Source organism: Macrosteles quadrilineatus, unplaced genomic scaffold, assembly GCF_028750875.1.
Source record: "Macrosteles quadrilineatus isolate MER2022 unplaced genomic scaffold, UCM_ALF_1.0 Scaffold_1__1_contigs__length_201487025, whole genome shotgun sequence".
NCBI classification, from domain to species: Eukaryota; Metazoa; Arthropoda; class Insecta; order Hemiptera; family Cicadellidae; genus Macrosteles; species Macrosteles quadrilineatus.
This window is the reverse complement of record NW_026542594.1, coordinates 57,932,877-57,952,553: the sequence shown is the minus strand read 5'-3', so window position 1 is coordinate 57,952,553 and position 19,677 is coordinate 57,932,877. Positions and strand designations below refer to the sequence as shown.

Here is a 19,677-nt window from a genome sequence, read left to right as displayed (position 1 = left end):
CCAGCGTGCCTTGTGTTTATACAGTTAGGCTTATGTAAACCAGCTGCCTTGTGTTTATACAGTTAGGCTTATGTAAACCAGCGTGCCTTGTGGTTATACAGTTAGGCTTATGTAAGCCAGCGTGCCTTGTGTTTATACAGTTAGGCTTATGTAAACCAGCTGCCTTGTGTTTATACAGTTAGGCTTATGTAAACCAGCTGCCTTGTGTTCATACAGTTAGGCTTATGTAAACCAGCGTGCCTTGTGTTTATACAGTTAGGCTTATGTAAACCAGCGTGCCTTGTGTTTATACAGTTAGGCTTATGTAAACCAGCGTGCCTTGTGTTTATACAGTTAGGCTTATGTAAACCAGCTGCCTTGTGTTTATACAGTTAGGCTTATGTAAACCAGCTGCCTTGTGTTTATACAGTTAGGCTTATGTAAACCAGCTGCCTTGTGTTTATACAGTACTGTATTGTGTGTTTCCTGAGCATTACTGAGATATTTGATAACTATCGTGGTTTGTTTCAAGATTAATAGGCCTAATAATAAACAGCCACATTCTCCTGTGAGTGAGAGAATGCTTAGACACAATTTGTGTGAAAGTGGTGTAAATTATGTGAACAATGAAAATAGTGATGTCAAGTCACTAGATGACATTGACTCTTCTGGGACAGGGAGTAGTGACAAAATGGTCGACGACACGGACGAGGATCCTGATCATGATTCAAGTCCTACTTCAAGACCTTGATTTCAGTTAGCCTTGCCTTGGGTAGGAAGCTATTCAACCACCTCCCTAACAAAATCAAATCGACAGAAAAGATGGATATTTAAAAAAAAACTACTTAGGGAACATTTGGAACTACTTTGTCCTTATTCAGTTGAAGAATTGTTTTTGTAACTAACGTCGCTCTTTTTGTTGTATTTTAAACTTCTGACCTTATTTTTAATATATTACTAACTACAATGAAATAAAATATATAATATAATTGTGAAAATCTGACGTGTCTAGTGATGTGGGCCGGGTAAATACCCAGTGGGTAGGTAAATATAAATTGGGTATTTACCTGGGTATTTACCCCAGGCCTGGGTAAATACCCAAAAACTGGGTATTTATAATTTGTATTAAAGTTAGAGAAGATTGAGATGTTTTTAGCGAATTTCCCATATAGGGAATAAGCTATTACCGTAGTACTCATGGTAAGACCTGGACGCGGGACCGATTTTTTTTTTCGTTTTGAGGTCCCTAGAGGCCAAAAACACCATCCGTTCAAATTCATATATATATATATATATATATATATTTATATATATATGTGTGTCCGTTAGCACGATAACTCGAGCAAAAATGATCCGATTTTGATGAAATTTGGTATAAACGTGTAAACCTATGTTTATTCGAAAGGAGTTCGCGATCCAGCATGATCGGACCATGGGAACGGGGGTTTACGGGGGGTTTTATGGGGTAAAAATAGGTTTTTCCCATTTTTGACCCAAAAAACATAAAATTTAGCAATTTCTTTCCAAACCATTTTGTAGAGCTTAAAAAAACAAATAATTTAGTATATTGAAGTGTTATTATGCGCCTAATGGATACGGAGAAAATTCCAAAAAATTGTAAATTTAAAATTCCCATGTTATTCTTATGGAGAATAAGTAAACTGTTGTAGTTTGCTTGTTTATGAACATATTTTGATCAAATTTGGAAAATGTTTTTATTTCTTACTAACTATTAACATTTTACAAAAAAAAAAAAACAGTTTTACCCTCCCTGATGCAGCAAACCTAAGTACTTGTTAAACTAATTCTATTGAAATCGGGAATAAATGTTATATTTGTAAGTAGACATTTCAGTGTAAATCAAATCAGTCAAATGGAAATTCGCTTAGTCTGCAGGTTTGCTGCGGCGGGGGTATTTTGCAATTATTACCCTGTAAGGATAGTAAAATGATAATAAAATGTGTTAAACAAAATTTCATTTGGACACTACTAGCATTTTACTTCTCGGTATAATCGCCATAAATACCCAGGTCTGAGCATAAAGCATAAATACCCTGGTCGCATGGTTGCACTGGTACTGACTACTTATATATATTTTTTTTTAATTTCAATGATAAATAGATGAATTTATTTTATTAAAAGTGAAGAAAAATAATTTGTAAAGTAATAGTTATTATTTAGAAAAACAGGAAAATTTAACCTAGTAGTGGCCTATGTGTAAACAACTTAAGAAAATAATTAAAAAATTCAATCTGTAGGATGGCAGGATTTAATAATATTTTTGTTTTAGATCTTTTGTTGGTATCAATGGTATAAAAAAAAACTAATTTCATAAACTTGTGATACAAAAAATTTTTGGGGACATCGGTTTAACCGGAAAACCCGTTATCCGGACTAGCCTCGGTCCCGAGGAGTCCGGATGAGAGGGAGTCTACTGTACTTTCAGTATTCTGCCATTCTGCCTATGTCAATCAGGCTTTGGGTCTGTCTAGCCTTCTAAGCCATTTACACAATACAAATTTTAACTATCATAATTTAATAACAGTAGAAGTAGGTTTAGGTTCACTATTTCTCTGATGAGGTGTTGTCTTGATTTCATAACAAAAAAGTGCTAAATCATTCAATAAAAGGTACTAGCAAAGCTTCAAGTTACTGTAAATGGTGTTACAGACTATCCTAATTTATCATGTAATGATAACAATAACATATTTAAGGGGTAAATATGAATTAATTTCAATCAATTTCGTAAATACCCAAAATACCCGGGTATTTCTGGATTATGGGTACCCAGGGTATTTACCCCCGAGTTTTAAATACCCAGGTATTTTACATCACTAGACGTGTCACATGTTTACTGGTGTGGTATCACAATTATGTAAATTCTATGTGACAAATAAAACATTTCATTTCCTCGCCCAAGAATGAATTTTGTCTTGGACCTCCAGGGATGGAAATTTTTCAACAAACCCTGGCAATCTCACTGAAAGGCCTGATTTGGACGACTCTGACGAGGAAGAGGATGCAGATGATCTGGCACCTGTTGGGAGTCCTATAACCGCTACAAGAGGCCTTGTAAACCAACAAGGAAGAGCTACAGGGCGTGGTAGGGGCCGTCATAGAGGAGGTAGCAATCCAGAAAGTCATTCTCAAGTCCAGAAAGTAGTGATTAGGAAGAAGTGTTTGATGACGTTGACCGTGGATTTGAACATTCGTTTATTTTCAATGAACTGACCGGGCCAAAACATTCCCCCCCCCCCCCCGTAATAGTCCTCCGATATCATACTTTGATCTATTTTTTACGGCTACTTTGTTAAACACATTTGTTGTAGAAACAAACAAATATGCTCCAAGATTTATTCATCCAAGAGGAAATAACTTGTCACCAAACAGTCGAGTCAAGAGATGGGTAGATGTGACCATTGCTGAAATGAAGTGGTTTATTTAAGTTGTTTTGAATGTGGGCATCAACCAAAAGCCATCAATTCCAAGCTATTGGTTTGTTTCTTTGTCCCAAATCATCAAATGGTCTTCAAATATGTTAACGAGGAACAGATTCCAGATTTTGTTTCGTTCACATTGTCGACTCTAACACGTTAGTACCTCAAGGGACTCCAGGCTATGATCCATGTGGAAGTTTTCAACCATTGATTGACCATTGCAAAAGACTGTTTAGTTTTTTCTATACCCCTAATCAAAAGCTGTCTGTAGATGAGTCGTTGGTTGGTACAAAAAAAGTGTGGCCCTTAAACAATATATCCCAAAGAAAAGACATCATCGTTGGGGCATCAAGTTGTGGTTGTTGTGCGACTTTGTAACCAACTACTGCTTTCAATTTTATTGTTACCGAGGAGCTGCATTCGAAGATAGGAGTGTCTCTGATCAGTTTGGTGTCGGCTATGCTGTTGTTAAAAAGCTCTTAGAAATGGGAAACCATTTGAAGAAAGGTTTCCATATATATTTGGACAATTTTTTCACAACAACTAAGCTGGCTAGGATTTTATACAATAATGAAACACATTTGACCAGAACAGTGCGAGTTGGAACAAAAGGGATTCCCAGACAGCTTAGAGGGAAATATGATGTAGGGAAGAAGGTGTACGTCCAAAAAGAGCCAATCCTACAGATGGCATTTAGAGAAAAACCTAAAAAAACTAATAGGACACAGTTCATATTAATGTCAACTAATGCCAAAGCCAAAGATGTAATATATTCAATTAGGAGATCTGGAAAAGTTATTATCAAAAACAAATCCCAAATTGTATATGAATATAATCAAGGGATGGGGGGCATCAATGGCACAGACCACCAGATGTTGTACACGTATTTGGACGAGAGGAGGACAATGAAACACTGGAAAAAAGTTATATTTAACATTTTTTTAAGAATGTGCCTGAACAGCTACGTAATTTATAAGATGAAATCAGACAAGCGAATGTCCAGGCTACAATTCCAGGTAGCTGTCATTGATTCATTAGCAGATGATTGGTTTTCAGAAAAAATCAAGCGCGAGGTGAGAACGGAGAAGGAGAAAAGTTCAAAGGCAAGGAAATCGAACGTGTGGAGTGGAAAAGTTAGATGGAAAAAGGGAAAAGGATTGTATTGAATGCAGTGGATCTAAAAATGAAGAGGGAAAGAGGAGGCGCTCCAGGACTGTCTGTGTCAAGTGTAAGCGAGGTCTGCACTGTGTCACGCTGCACAACTGCAAGTTTTAGTTTAAAAAAAGAAACAAAAATGAACCATATATGTAAATAGTAGATATTAAGGAAACGTTTTATTGACTTGACATTTTTATTTTTGTGAATTGACTTTTATTTAGTGTTTCTCAAGATTAAGTGAGTCTACCTCAAGAGTTTCCAAACTTTTATTCTTCAGTTCTTGGGCCGCTTTCACTTATATGTAAGTAAAATTTTATGTTTTTTTTATGTTGTTTATTTCCTTAAGTTTTATCTTTTACTTACCGTTCATTATATCTCAGTAAAAAAATATAACAATACAAAAACTGTTTATTGTATGTTTATTTTAGAGTGTAGTTCTATAATGACAGATTTTTGCAATAACACTACTTTTATTCTAAGATATATTTTTACTATTATTTATTGGCCAAAATTAATGAAAATTTGGTGTACTATGACAAAACAACATAGTAAATCGAAATATTGTGAAATTGGTTAATGTGTTAAGTGTAATTTAGACAACATTTTATAGAAGAAAAAAATGTTTTATTTAAATTTTTATTTTATATCATTTTTTAGACCAGTTTTCATTTAAATATATATCAGTGTTTAGAGCACATATTTATCTTAAAAAAAAAGAAATAAGGTTCTATCTATATATTACATGGGAATTTTAAGTTTTTAAAGAAAAACATTGTAAAATCACATGATTTGGCCTGGCAATTCTGGTTGTCATATGGCTAATAGCCCTGGCAGTTGAAGGTCACACACAGAACTCTGCTGGCCGTTCTCGCATAGAAAACAGCAAAAGTGTTAATTGTTGAATATTCAATATTTCTTAAAATACTCATGTAGGTAATACATTTATATGTAAAAACTAGCCGCTACCAGTGCCTTGCAACGGGGCTCCTAGATTAATACATACTGAAAGTGAGGTTATAAAAATAATAACAAATTGTCTGACAAACAAAAAACAGCTGACGAATAATTTATAAACTGTTTATTATATTCTTCAATAAGAATTGTATGACTCGACCTTTGAAGGGCTGTAGGTTGTAGCCCATAGAACAAACGTAAATTCTAAGGAAGTTCGGCAAATCTATGCATTATCCCTTTAATCTGAGACATAAATCTTGTAGGTCGGTCCAGTAATGCCTGAGAAAACAGACTTACAACTGTGTATTAAATATATACCGGTAGATGGTTGTTTAGGTACCCAAAAATGATTTTGGTCTTTAAAACGTTGTTATTCATGTTTCTAGCAAAGAGTAAAGATCTCGGGTGTGTTTCCATCTTAAAACAAATTATACACTGACCTATGATATCACTTAATTAGGCACTACTAATATTGGAGAAAGAATTTTAAAATAAGATAGATAAAATATATATTCCTATTTTACTAAGTAAGACAGAAATAATTAAGACACAAATAGCTTACATTTTCCTGACTGGTTGATCTTGCTCCTAAGTCTTTTGACCATCTGTTCAGCTTTGAAGGATGGCAACTTCTTGATATAATGGAAGATTTTTTATTTTCTTGGTGTGAAGAGGTTGCAGCAGATATTTTGTCAATTTCCTCCCTTAAAAAAAACTTGAATTTAGCATATACAGTACTACAAAAGGAAAGAAATGTGATATGGCAGAAAGGTTTAAGTTCATGTCGAAGCTGTGATAAACAATCGTAGCAACGATGAGAGCAGCAATGCTAGTAGAAAGTAGCGCTTTACTTTTATCGGCTGTTCATGTCGTAGCCGCGACACTCGCACTGAAAGGTTGATTCAAGAGTATGTATTTTGTTGAAAATGAGTTAGTAATGAATGATTCTGAAGAAGAAGAATTAATTTTAGCATAAAATAGTAAAGGTTATTCATAAGGACATAAAATATAAGGAATATTATACACATCCTACATCCTATCAAATTTTGTGTTCAATTCTTAAGTGATTTTACTCCACAACATGTCTAAAACATTTCTATTGTGGTGATTTATATCATACAAGTCCCATTATGCTTGTCTCATAAAAACTTGCAATATTAAATTATCTACATCCATGTTGGGGTACCTCGATACTAGCTGAGAAAAAAGGATTGAGCTATTAATACTGCCCTCATTGATGGTCGGGACAGCGCAGTTCCCACCAACAACAACAAGCCCCCAGTAAGAAAGCACATCGGTATTATCTACGCATTGCTAGGATCGCAGCTCCAACATGAACACAGCCTTAGACATAGTATTGCTTGGCAAAACAAGCTCATTGTTATAGATGATAGTTATAATTTAATATCTACAATATGTATAAAGCTAAAAAGGATTTGAACTTAAGCCATAAGCCATTTGAAACCATAAGCATACCTATCAACCGCGTTCTTGAATGGAAAGTCTTGATGTGAAACTTCCGAGAAATATATCAGTTTTTTCCAATTAAAGCCAGTGGTGGCGATAAGAACCCAGGGGCCCCCCCGCAAGTTTGTTCACCGGGTCCCTCTCCCAATGATCTTTAAAACCATTTCCCCATGTATTACCGCCTAAACTTGCAATTTTGCAATAAACTTGACAAGGCATCTCCCGAGGCGTCATTTTCGTCTTCCATGATCGCGGCAAAATCGTAAATACTTCCCGTAGTCATAAGTGATGGAAGAAACATTATCATAGTTTACCGTGATTGCAAATGCAACCAAACCTATGACATCATTAGATAGCAGCATCAATGTCTCCCCCGTTCACGGCCCAATCTAATATCACGGCCTAATATCTCCCCGCGACCCGTCGGTGGTGACGGGTAAATCATTTTTCCGTAATCGCGGCTAAGTCCTAGATATATCTCTCGCTAAAATAGAAACGTCACAATCGTCTTCCGCAATCGCAGCAAAATATTGAACATTTGCGGCCGCTCAGACATCGTCACCCGCGGGGAAATGTTCTCGTCGATATCCGCGATCGCGGCAAAAGCGTAGGCGTAATCTTTCAATTTCGTGAGCGTGATCCTCACGGATATAAAAGCTTCTACTTTTAATTTTGATTATTGTATTGAATACTGAGAAAATCAGCTTGAGCTTGATTTTCTGACTTTGTGCTTGATCTCTCAAGCTTGTAGTCCAGGCTCTGCTCGGCTCGAAAATCAACATTATAGGCCTATTATAAAAATCAACAGTTTCCAAAGCAACCCGATTTTGAACCGATCTGATTTGGCCTGAGGCCCTTAGGTAAGTAACATTTTTTACCTGACTCTGTAAACACATCTAAAGGGCAGCCTCCTAATAGTAAGGTATGAAATGAAATGAAAATCCTTCTTTAGCATCAATGAAAGAATGGAATTATTTATTAGCTAGTGCCCTAGCCACCTAGGTTAATTTGCCGATTTGGTCGTAACAATATTTTCAAGTTTATTCAGTCAAATCAGCATAGGGGATCCTCTATGGTGTCACCCGCTGGGGGCTAGGAGGATTAACATTAATGTTTTATCTTCCTAGGCCAGAGGCCACATTGGTTATAAATACGGCCCTATTATTATGCAACCAATTTTGACTGCGCCTTCACACAATCCACGAGGACAGTTAATGCAACCCGCAGACTGATGACAATTATTTTACTAAGTTGGTAGATAATTTATATCGATCGGTCAAGTAATAGTGTTAGTTTAGCTGTTGTAAACTACTTGAACTATAGGTTTGAACAAATTTTCATCATAAAAAACATATTTTAATTCTCATATAAATATTGTTATGATAGGGGACCCGTGTGGCTGAGCCTGTCACACTATCGCGGGCCCGTGTGCCAGTAAAATTTACCGAAAATCCCGGTCAAGGCTCACGGGCCCCCCTAGCTTGCGGGCCCGCTATCGCCGCCACTGATTAAAGCTCCCAGATGTAATCCCGATCTAAAACCCCACAAGTCCAGTGCTAAAACTTTTATTTGCCAAATAATTTTTTTTTTTCAGCAACATTTACAGTTTCCTGCCATATGCCTACAAGTCCACCAATCAATTTGTTAGCTCCAAAATTATCTATTCCTAAAATTTCAACCATATTCTTCCCTAGTTTTTAAATATATTTAGTTAGAACATTAACAATAATACAAAATATTGGTTAAATACTACAATAAATCTCAAATTTAAAATGTTAGTAAATTTACAAAGAAAGTGTAGAATAAACCTTTAACATGTGTTTTGAAATCAAAACAAAGCAGAAGTTTTCCATTTAATCTTGAATTGTTTATTATTTAGTCAATGTGGTTATTTAATGTTAAACAGACTTCGATATTTTTTCAGCCATTCTAAGTTAAATCCTTTTTTTAGCCTACTCATATGATTCTGCTACTTAATTCAAATGTTAATATTGCATACAGGCTGGACCAAAGTTCTAGGCGTCTGGCGGACGCATGCGCATTAAATTTCTGTGTTAATTCCCCATCTGTCAAAACTTGGGCTAACATATGATTAAATGCAAATTCGTTATTACGCATGCGTCAGCGAGACGCCTAGAACTATGGTCCGGCCTGTACTGGCTTAATGATAAATCACAATCAGCTGTATTGAAGTAAACAAAAATCTGCAGTAAATGGCTTCTAATGCTATTCTTATGGAGAACATGTTACGTTATATCTCGTTTTCTGGTAACTTTATGGGAATTCTGCTATTTTTTCTGAGTCCCTAGGGTCAAGACCTTTAATTTAAGACCTCTCCCCCTTTTCTGCGACTTACCAGACGTCCAAACAAGCTGGTATAATACTCTTTCAATTGACAATAGTTAAATATTATTTTACTTTAATAAAATCATTTGGTCATTAGAGAATATTTACTGTGAAATACTTGATAAAAACGTGATTCCTAATTCCAAATCAACTAGTGAATAAATTGTTATTTATTATTGTCTTCAAATTAAGTGATTGCCAACCACATTAAGTCCTCTTCTTGAGACGAATCGATCAAAACAAGCCAAGAATGCTTCCGTAGAGAGAGACGAGACTGACTCGAGATGGATTGCTTTTGTACTAAAACATATGAACAAACAGACATAGCTCTTCAGTAACTGTGGTTTGCGCAACTTGTCCGTTTTTGTGGTAAAGGGTCCACCAAAATCAATGCCTACATGGAGAAAAGGGCGGCTTTGCGTAATTCGTGAGCCAGGTAAGTTACCCATGTATGGTTGAATGGAGTTAGCTTTCATTTTAACACAAACTAGGCACTTGGATAATCGATGATGGATGACTTGCCTAGCTGAAATAATCCAAAACTGTTGAGACAGTAGTGACTGCAAGGTTCTCGGGCCTACATGCAAGTGCTTGAGATGGTAGTGGTCTATAAGTAGGTTGGTTAAGTGACATTGTTTTGGCAACAACATAGGGAATTTAGCATTGTATGGTAGCTGGGAATTTTCCAAACGTCCACCCACCCGAATGAGTCCCTGTTCATCTAAAAATGGACTTAACCGCTGAAGACTAGGACATGTCTGGTCAGAAGCAAGTTTATCAATGTGATCAGGTAAGTAACTTGATTGAGTTAGTTTCACAAGTAGATGTAGGGCTGATGCACGTTCCTTAGAAGTAAGAAATGTTCCAGCCATATTGAAGAAGTAAAGTCATGTGACCCTGTGGACTTCCCAGGTGACTCTTGATTTGAGGTTGGGGTATGGCGGCAAATTTGAATACTGATATAGGATGGATAGGTAAACTGACTGAATAAAATGAAACTATTCTGGTCAAGCAAAGGGGATTAAAAATAAAATGGTTTTGAAACTTAAATAAATCTGGCCTTAACAATGTCTACAGACTAAAAAGAGAAAATGTTTTAGACCTTCCGACTCTATTTTCTTTGTTTTTTTTTTTTGTTAGTGCTAAAGCTGTTTAGCTGCTTACTCATGCATTCCAATTTTTATTTCATTGTTAAAAATGCCATCATCTATTACTTATTTAATACGCAAGCAGGATTTTTGTGTCAATTACTCCTCCGAAACTACTGAACCGATTGACATGTTTTTGGTCTCATTGGAAAGAGCGTAACGTGAAGTTGTGCAGGAAACTTTTTTTTTAGGGAAATAATTATAGAGTGAGGCCCTGGGGCCCTTTAAAGTTTTGTATTTCTCCATAAGATTAACATGGGAAACAAAAATTGTTTTGAAACTCCAGCTGTTGTCAGAAATTAAAAGTGAGAATAAGAACATATGTTGTAAACCGTCAATAAGTTTGCTAATTTAACAGTTTGCAACAAACATTTACTGTCTTTGTTGAAATGAAATTTTTACTATTTGAATTTTGGTTGGCGTAAATATTACAATGGAAAAAAGTGAGAGAGCCTGGATAAATTGATATCTTAAAAAGAAAACAGAATTAACATTGTGCTGCATTTCTTATTAATCATTGAAAGAGCCCATTTGCAAACTATGGAAACATAGGAAAGTCATAGAACACCACCAAGGAGAAGAAATAGAAATGTTTTTTTTTAGAATTTATAATGTTACAGTCTAACCTTGATATAACGAACCTCAATATAACGAATTCCTTGATATAACGAATTTTTTTTAATCCCCTAGAACTCTCCATAAGAGACTATGTATATTTTACCTCTACATAACGAACAAACCATAACAACGACCTTGATTTAACGAATTTTTCGTGATTTCGGCTAAAATAAGACACCTTAATATAACGAATTTATCATTGTCAGAACCTCTACACTGCGAATTTAACCTCTGCATAACGAATTGTCTACGTCTTTCCCTTGATATAACAAATCCCCCAGCCCAGTATTGTTTTTGGAAAATCTGTTTCTTATCAAATGAAATGGAAAGGTGACATCATCGCTTGCGCTAACATTCGTCTGCTCCGTTTTACACATCTCTCTGTCTGCTGTCGCTGCGCACGCAATGTTGCAACTGAGAACTGATTTCATTCACTGAGGACTGATGACAACGTAATCTGTAGTAAGCTGTGATTGGGTGATAAGTAAATATGGTGAATTGTAAAATTTTTGGATAAAGAGAAATCTAAGAAAGAATATGAAAACAAAAGCAAAGAGAAAGAATAGCAACATCGTTATTTTAACATTACTTAATTTACGAGTGTTTTAGCGAATTTCCCTATAGGGAAGTAGCTATTACCGTAGGTCTCATGGTAAGACTTAGGCCCGGGACCGATTTACTTTTTCATTTTGATGTCCCCAGAGGCCAAAAACACCACTCGTTCAAATTTTTATATATGTATATATATATATATATATGTGTGTCCGCGAACACGATAACTTGAGTAATTTTTATCCAATTTTGATGAAATTTGGTTTGAAGGTGTAAGGCGGGATAAACTTGAATGAGTTCGCGATCCAGCATGATCGGACCATGGGAACAGGGTTTTATGGGGGGTTTTATGGGGTAAAAATTGGTTTTTCTCACTTTTGACCCTCAAAACACAAAATTTCCCAATTTTTCTCTAAACCTTCTTAAAGAGCTTAAAAAAACAAACAATTCAGTATATCAAAGTGTTTTTGTACGGTTATTGGTTACGCAGAAAACTAAAAAAATGGTAAATTTAAAATTCCCATGTTATTCTTATGGAGAATATTGTAAAATGTTGTAGTTTGCTTGTTTATGGATATCTTTTGATCAAACTTGGCAAATATATTCATTTTATACTAAGCAATAATTATTTTACTTAAAACACACACTTTATTAGTTTCCTTGTAGCAGCAAACCTAGGTACTCGTTAAACCTAATGTTATTTAAATAGATCAATTGAAAATCAATTCAGCCAAATGGAAATTCGCTTAGGCGTCAGGTTTGCTGCGGCGGGGGTATTTATTATCTTTAAGTTGGCTATGAATATGCATTTTCATAATGACTTATCTAATAATTTATTGTTTTCAATACGATTTGTTTCAACTAGCAACACCAATGCTATAGTTAATGATTATTATTGACATTCCTCTGTTGTGATAAATCAGTACTGTACTGTAAGTAGCCTACCGGCCTATCACGGAGCAGTCAGTAGCTTACAAAACTGTCTACTGTTTTGTTTTGTTTTTTACATGGTTTATGACTACGCAATGTAGTGTTTAGCTAGGTTTTAGGAGGGTAATAACAAGCTGTGATTTTAAACTTACAGTTTTTAACCTGTACCAAGGTCAATGCCATTGTCATGATTGCGCAATATTCAAGATCCCTCACCTTTATTATGCCGGATAATTTAGGTTCTACCATTGACTATTGGATACAGAAGGTTCTACTGTACAATGAACACTGTACTGTAAAGTATTGTAGCCTATGCTACTTTAATTGTGTTTTAATGAGGTCAAATCCCGGTCTATATTGACCGACGCTGGTTCTGAACCTCGACTTAGCGAAATTCCTGCAAACCTAACCTCTATATAACGAACCTCATTTTAACGAAATCCTTGATATAACGAATATTCAGTTAGGTCCCTTCAGATTTGTTATACTGAGGTTGGACTGTATTATGGGTAACCTAATGCGGCTATGAGTAAGGCTATTTGTAGAAAACACTAAAAAACAAGATCAGCTTTTCAAAAAATTATAAGATATTTACAAGAAATTGTGATTATATCGATCTGCTATGTACCTACATCATAAATATTTCCAAAATCTTTGAGTTGAATCTTTTAAAGTCATCAGAAATTATGACTGTTATTCGTTTTAAAATAACGCCTTTAATACTTAGCAATTGCTCGAATTCGAGCAACAGGGACACTAGTATTTACTTATTGTTTAATGCAAAACAGATTGTAAATAAAACTATGTTAAAAAAAATTGATTATAGGAAATAAGTAAGATTCTATAACCATTGCTGTATACAAATTGAAGCTCACGAATCTTCAAAAGAAAGCTTATGAAAATTACTTTACAATTCAACTTTTTGAGGAAAGGTTGGGGAAATAACAATGATCACATGTTTTAACTCATCTTGGAAGCTTTTTCTTTACTATCAATTTTGAACTGCTTAAACTATGCCTGAATTAGTAATAGACACACTATATACAGTTTTAATGGACTACTTGATTCCCGTACGTAGGACGGGCCAACAGCTCGTAATTACTATAAAAATATATTATTGTTACCTTTGCAATTGTCCAGCAATTACTAATGTTTGAGACTATTGAGACAAACAATTCAGTACCCCAACGTAAATATTACATAAAATAAAAATGATTTTCCCAAAAACACTAATTAAACCTCCTGCCTAGATAATGGTGCAATATAAGAAAAATTTAGTTCATAACATGGGCAAAAAGTGTATTTTAGCTCTTGTTGGAAAGAGTCAATTTACACCCTAAAGATAAAATATACTAGGCCTATTAACATCCACTAATATCAGTTTTGTGATACTTACAATGCACTTGCTACCTACTCTTTTACGTCAAAGAGTACAACTAAGCAAAACATATAGGCTAAACGTAATTTTATAGTTATTTATTCAGCCTTATAACAACATAATATTTTAATGGACTTGATCAAAAACACTTGAAGGTTTAGATAAATATATAAATAAACAAACAGTAATAAAAAAAAATCAATAAGGTATATTTGTAGGATGTAGACCAAATTATATAGTATCTAGAGAAATTATATAGTATCTAGAAATTTAAAAAAAAGAGGTTGGCGGCCTCTTTTAACCTTGCATTTGCCCATCCACATAGACTAACTGCCCATGCGTGGAGCGTATCCAGCAAAGCAAGGGGTGAGCCAGTTTACAAAGGATTATCTATATTTTGAAGAGATATGATGACTCAGTCAGTAATCTATATATTTACTTCTGTAAGCGAATCGGTCTCCACAAAAAATCTCGAGCCAGTAAAAAGGCAGCATTGCTGTTGATGATTCCTTTTAAAGCTCAAGGTCCTAGGACAGTGGGAAAAATGTCAGAAGTGTCAAAAATTACCCCTGCTCTGCCCCACAGACAGGCATCAAAGATCCAATCATTTTCTAATGGAAGTACTGCTACAGTGTTTCTACAAGTTTTTTTTAATATACCAGCTGATGTAAACATTGCGTATTTGTTTGTTTATTGGTTTTAGTGTTCTGTTTTTAGGTTATGGTAATGCAGTGTTGAAATGTATCGTGTTAGGGGTAGACCACAATTACGAAGGAGTTTTTTTAGGAATGGTGCACTGCATAGGGAATGTTTAACCCTAGAAGTGGCGAGACCGATTTTCAGTATGTGCTTTGTGGAGTGGCACGCTCATTTTGGTGAATTTGTAAGGGAGTTCTTCAAAAATCTGTATAAAATTAGTATGTAGAGATAAACTATTGAACCGTATATTCATTTTGTTCGTAATAGTCAGTAGAATTCAAAAATGGTAATACAAACCAATTTTAGAAAGGTTGATTTTTAGAAAAAAGTAAAAAAAAGAAAATTTATAAATTTTTCAAATTTTATTTCAAAAGCAAACACGTGTCACATGTAACGTAATTTTTTATTGCACAATTCAAAATATGCATTTTGTTCAGAATTTATTCCTCTACATAGACATATCATAATATACACAAAAGAATTATTTTTATAGATTTACTAGCAATAATACGGAAAAATTGGAAAACGTCAATTTCCTCAACTACACGTTGATAGATCCACAAATGCCCTCTACTAATAAATCAATATGATAAAACCATACATTTTTTGAAGCCAATAATATCATTCTATATAAGAATAACTAAATAAGATAAGTAATAGAATACCGTATTTGGTTTTCACAAAAGCAAAAATGTAAACAAAACAACTGATCAGCTGTTATAGCCCACAAAACTTTACTAACTTTTTATCCTATTTTGGATCACACATGTATAAATATTTATGCAAAATAATGCATACATATTTCGCTTAATACAAAATAAAAAACTAAAACGAACATTACACTGTAAAATTTGGGATAAAACCCAGACTTCGTCTTTGTTATCGGACAAAAACTCACGACGACGCCGCCATTTTAGGTTAGACGATGACAAGTGTTCTGTTCCTTTAGCTTTGAAAAATCAAAAGCTTCTACTTGTGTGACCAGCCTAACAACATTGAATTCTACTGTCCTTCGTCTACAAGAGCGTATATAAAACAACGTTTTTGTACTTTTCACATTTTATATATATGCGATTTAGAAATCGACATTTTATGTCGATCCGCCACATGAACAATACGTAAAAATAGGCTATTTACAAAAATTGTTCATCAGCTGTTGGAATGTATTATGACGTTATACTTTATACAGAATAAAAGATTTCTTCATGCTTGTTGCAGTGGTACCACTTGCTTTTGTCAGAGACAAAAATTACGTCTGCTATTTATTTTTGAAATGACTCATCATTTACGATTGCACAACAAAACATGGCGTTCGCGAGTTCGCGCGTATTTTTCGTTTAAATGTAACTCATTATAAGATCGATGTATTTATGTTATAAGGTTCATTCTTATAATAAAATGAAACTTCGGAATCTTATCTTTTCATTGGTATAAGAGTTATGTCATTTCACCGACTTTAAATGTGCTTAACATGCAACTGAAAAAAAGTTACATAAATCGACATATTCTGTCGCCCGCCACTCCAGCGGCACATTTTGAAATCAACATTTTCTGTCGATCTGCCACTCCTAGGGTTAAGGCCAATTTACAACAGAGGTGAAGGGCAGCAATTGCTACTGTGGGCCCCTAGTAGGTATTATTGAAATACAATAACAGCTAGACTACAACATATTATAGGCTACTGGTACCTATTATGGTCTTTCAGAATTTTTGTCCCCAAACACCTGTCTTGTCTTAATTTGCAATTTTTCAAACCACGCTTCAGTTCCTCTTGCCTTTCAAGTAAACTGGAAAAAAGAAAAATATTCACATTAAACATTACAAAATATAAGCTTGATGAAACAAATTATATACCTCTCTACTTATCACTGTGATTCTTAAAATACAAGTTTCTCATATATTATGCTAACGTTCATTTACATTTTATATCATTTATGAAGTAGTTTTGTATTCGTGGAAGAATATAGTCTACCAATGGGAAACATTTCTACTCTGCTTACAGTTTTACCTAGTCAGATCTGCCAAAAACTGCACGGGCATTTTTGTAACCGGTCCATAAAGCTGCAGCTAACAATTATCTCTATTAAATTATAAACCAAAAACATTAGAAGAGATTAAAGAGTAAAACACCAGATATGTCACATTTAGCTACACGGGGACTACAAAACAAAGGACTGCTAACAGATTCAAGAAATACGGAGTTTCAATAGCCTACAGAACTCAGAACACCATTAGTAAAATACTGCATCCTAAAATAGAAGATTGTAACAAATTTGATGCTTCGGGCATCTACAAAATCAATTGCAACAATTGTGATAGCTTCTACATTGGACAGGCTGTGAAATTCGTTAACCGCTTCAAAAAACACATACCTGCGTGGAGGAACAACAAGCTGGAAAGATCAAATGTTCACAACACCTGTTACAAAAGGGACGATATCGAAGTTGGACAACGTTAAACGTGGACTACGTTAAAAGCAGACACCGCCTCAATCAGACAACGAAAAAAGCAGACAACGACGAACCTGGACACATTCAAATGTGTCCAAGCTTAACGTTGCACGAAAACGTCGAACCTGGACACGTTTTTAAGTTGTCCAGGGGTGGCGCTTCACGACACGACGAAACTGGACACATTCAAATGTGTCCAAGTTTAACGTTGCACGCAAACGACAATCCTGGAAACTTAATCTGTCCAACTTTAACGTTGTCCGCGTGTGTCGTTGTCCAAGTTCGGCGCGGTCCCTTACAAAATGGTCACTCAAAAGGAAAAATGGAGGATAGTCTATGTATTTTAAAGAATTGTAAAAAAGGATATGTAGTTAATGCTTGGGAAGAATTGTATATTTATAAGGAACAGTATAATATAGAAATAAGATGATTAATGAACAAGTAAATTTTGACTCCAGTTGTACTTATAAAAATGTATTGGCCGGTGCTTCCGGTAGCCAATAGATATAAGTATCCGGCCATTCAAGATTCTTGTCATTCGCCTATTGGGTCTGTTGATGACTGGAGTGTCCAATCGAAATCGATTACATCTTACTATCTTTTATGTATATTTATATTACCGTCTTAGGAGTTAACAGTATAAGCGTAAATATATGTTTTAACCCTTTGCGGTCGAGTAGGGAGGATAGGTCGCGACCCGCCTTTTTCCCGACCGCTCAAAAATGGTAACCTATACTAAAAGAAAAAAAATCAAAAAAGTTTATTTTTTCAGTTGAATGGCGAGTATAGGTCACGGGCACCATTTTTCCGACTGCTCTAATGGCAAACTATACTGGGCAAAAAATGGGGGGAAAATTCGACTTCAAAGGGTTAAGTGCTATTAGACGTATCTTTTATTTACTTTCCGTGCAAATATGAGTGAAGAACTTCAAGTTAAAGTAAAGTTTTGTCTTGAAAGTGAAAATCAGTATGCCTATTACGCCACACTATACTTTTAAACGTAAGAAATGTTGACGACCAGAGACGGTGTGATGAATGAAAAATGAAATAAATAACTCATTTATTTTTAACAAAAAGTGTATGGTCAGGTTGCCCATCCGACCAGGTAAACTAAGAGCTGAATTTGTATTCCGATTACCAAGAGAAAAGCTGGTAATTGTACAAATACAAGTTTTTAATAACAACTAATGCAATTTGCCACAAATTGATTTTTGTTATTTTTTCATTTTGTGTCACGTAAATCAGGTTTGCAGTAAAAGACCAAAATGTATTCGTGATCGCTAGGGATGATAAAGACGTTGTCATAGTTGCGGAAGATCACCACGATGTTGCTGTGGTGACGTCAGATGGTTTAACACAGATGTTTTTTTATACTTTGTATAAGAGAGAAATTTACTACTTCACACTGCCATCCAGAAGTCATAAATAATTGGCATCTGGGTTAATCTTTATGGTTTTTAGGAATGGATCATTAGTTGATGGTATATATTCAAGTAAAACTTCAATAATAAAAGTCATATCTGCAAATGCGGTATTCTGAGGCCAATAAAAAAAATTGTTATTTCAACAATAAGGTACTTGAACGAGGTACCAGGTGAAAAGAAGGGGATTGAATGATGTATAGATTCAGCTTTTAGTGATGTTGCTCCCAGCAATTGAAGTTCCCTGATGAATTTCTTAAAAATAATAAAGGAAAGGGGTCTCCTGCGGCACCGGATAGGTCTTACACTTGACGACTTCAAACTCAAACTCTTTATTTGTCATAAAAAACATTACAAATTTGAGCATAGCTCATGTAACAGATGGCATGTCAATTATGCTAGAGTGTAAATTAATTATTACAATTAATTACAATTACAATTATTACAATTAATTATTAAAAAATCAAATACAATGGATAAGATACAGTCTAACAAATATGAGAATATATACAGTACAACACCCCTGACTCAGACAGATGTGCTCATTTTAAAAAAAAATCGTCCACTTTATAAGGACATGTTGCAGCTAGATGAGTTTCCAGTTTTTTTAAAAATGTGTTAGTTTTTTTTTCTTTTTTTATCTCTGGTGGAAGGTGATTAAACAGTTTAATTGCCATGTAATATGGACTCTTCTCCAAAAGAGACAATCTATGTTTAGGGTACCGCAGAGTGTCTGTGTTTCTTGTACCCTGAGTCCCCAGACTGTTATTTGAAAAATATTGTTGATGTTTTTTAAAGAATTTCAGAACTTCAAAAATATAAAGAGCTGGTACAGTTAATAGTTTAGAATTTTTGAAATATTGTTTACATGATTTTCTAAATTTTAGTTTAAACATTGCTCGAATGGCCTCTTTTTGTAACTTGAATATCTTGACAATTACTGATGTCCCACCCCAAAGGATGATGCTGTACCTAACAATTGATAAAAAATAACCATGATAAACCTGAAGACATGTCTTTATATCTGAGATGTTGGCAATAGTTCTAATTCATAATGCTAACGCAAGACAAAAAAATGCATAACCAATGAAACTGGAATTAAAGTCGAAGACTGTATAAAAGCATTCAATGCAAACGCTG

General features: G+C 34.8%; 1 protein-coding gene across 4 annotated transcripts in view; it reads right to left on the bottom strand.

Moving 5' to 3' along the window:
- The window catches only part of LOC128983203 (uncharacterized), a 108,997-nt gene that overhangs the window by 63,163 nt on the left and 26,157 nt on the right, over positions 1–19,677 (bottom strand). For all 4 annotated transcript variants that reach the window (XM_054402406.1, XM_054402407.1, XM_054402409.1 and 1 more), the window contains exons 4-5: positions 16,355–16,453; positions 6,091–6,232 (exon numbers count right to left, since the gene is read on the bottom strand). In XM_054402406.1, the coding sequence (XP_054258381.1) occupies positions 6,091–6,232; positions 16,355–16,453 (241 nt within the window). The remainder of the gene's footprint in view (positions 1–6,090; positions 6,233–16,354; positions 16,454–19,677) is intronic.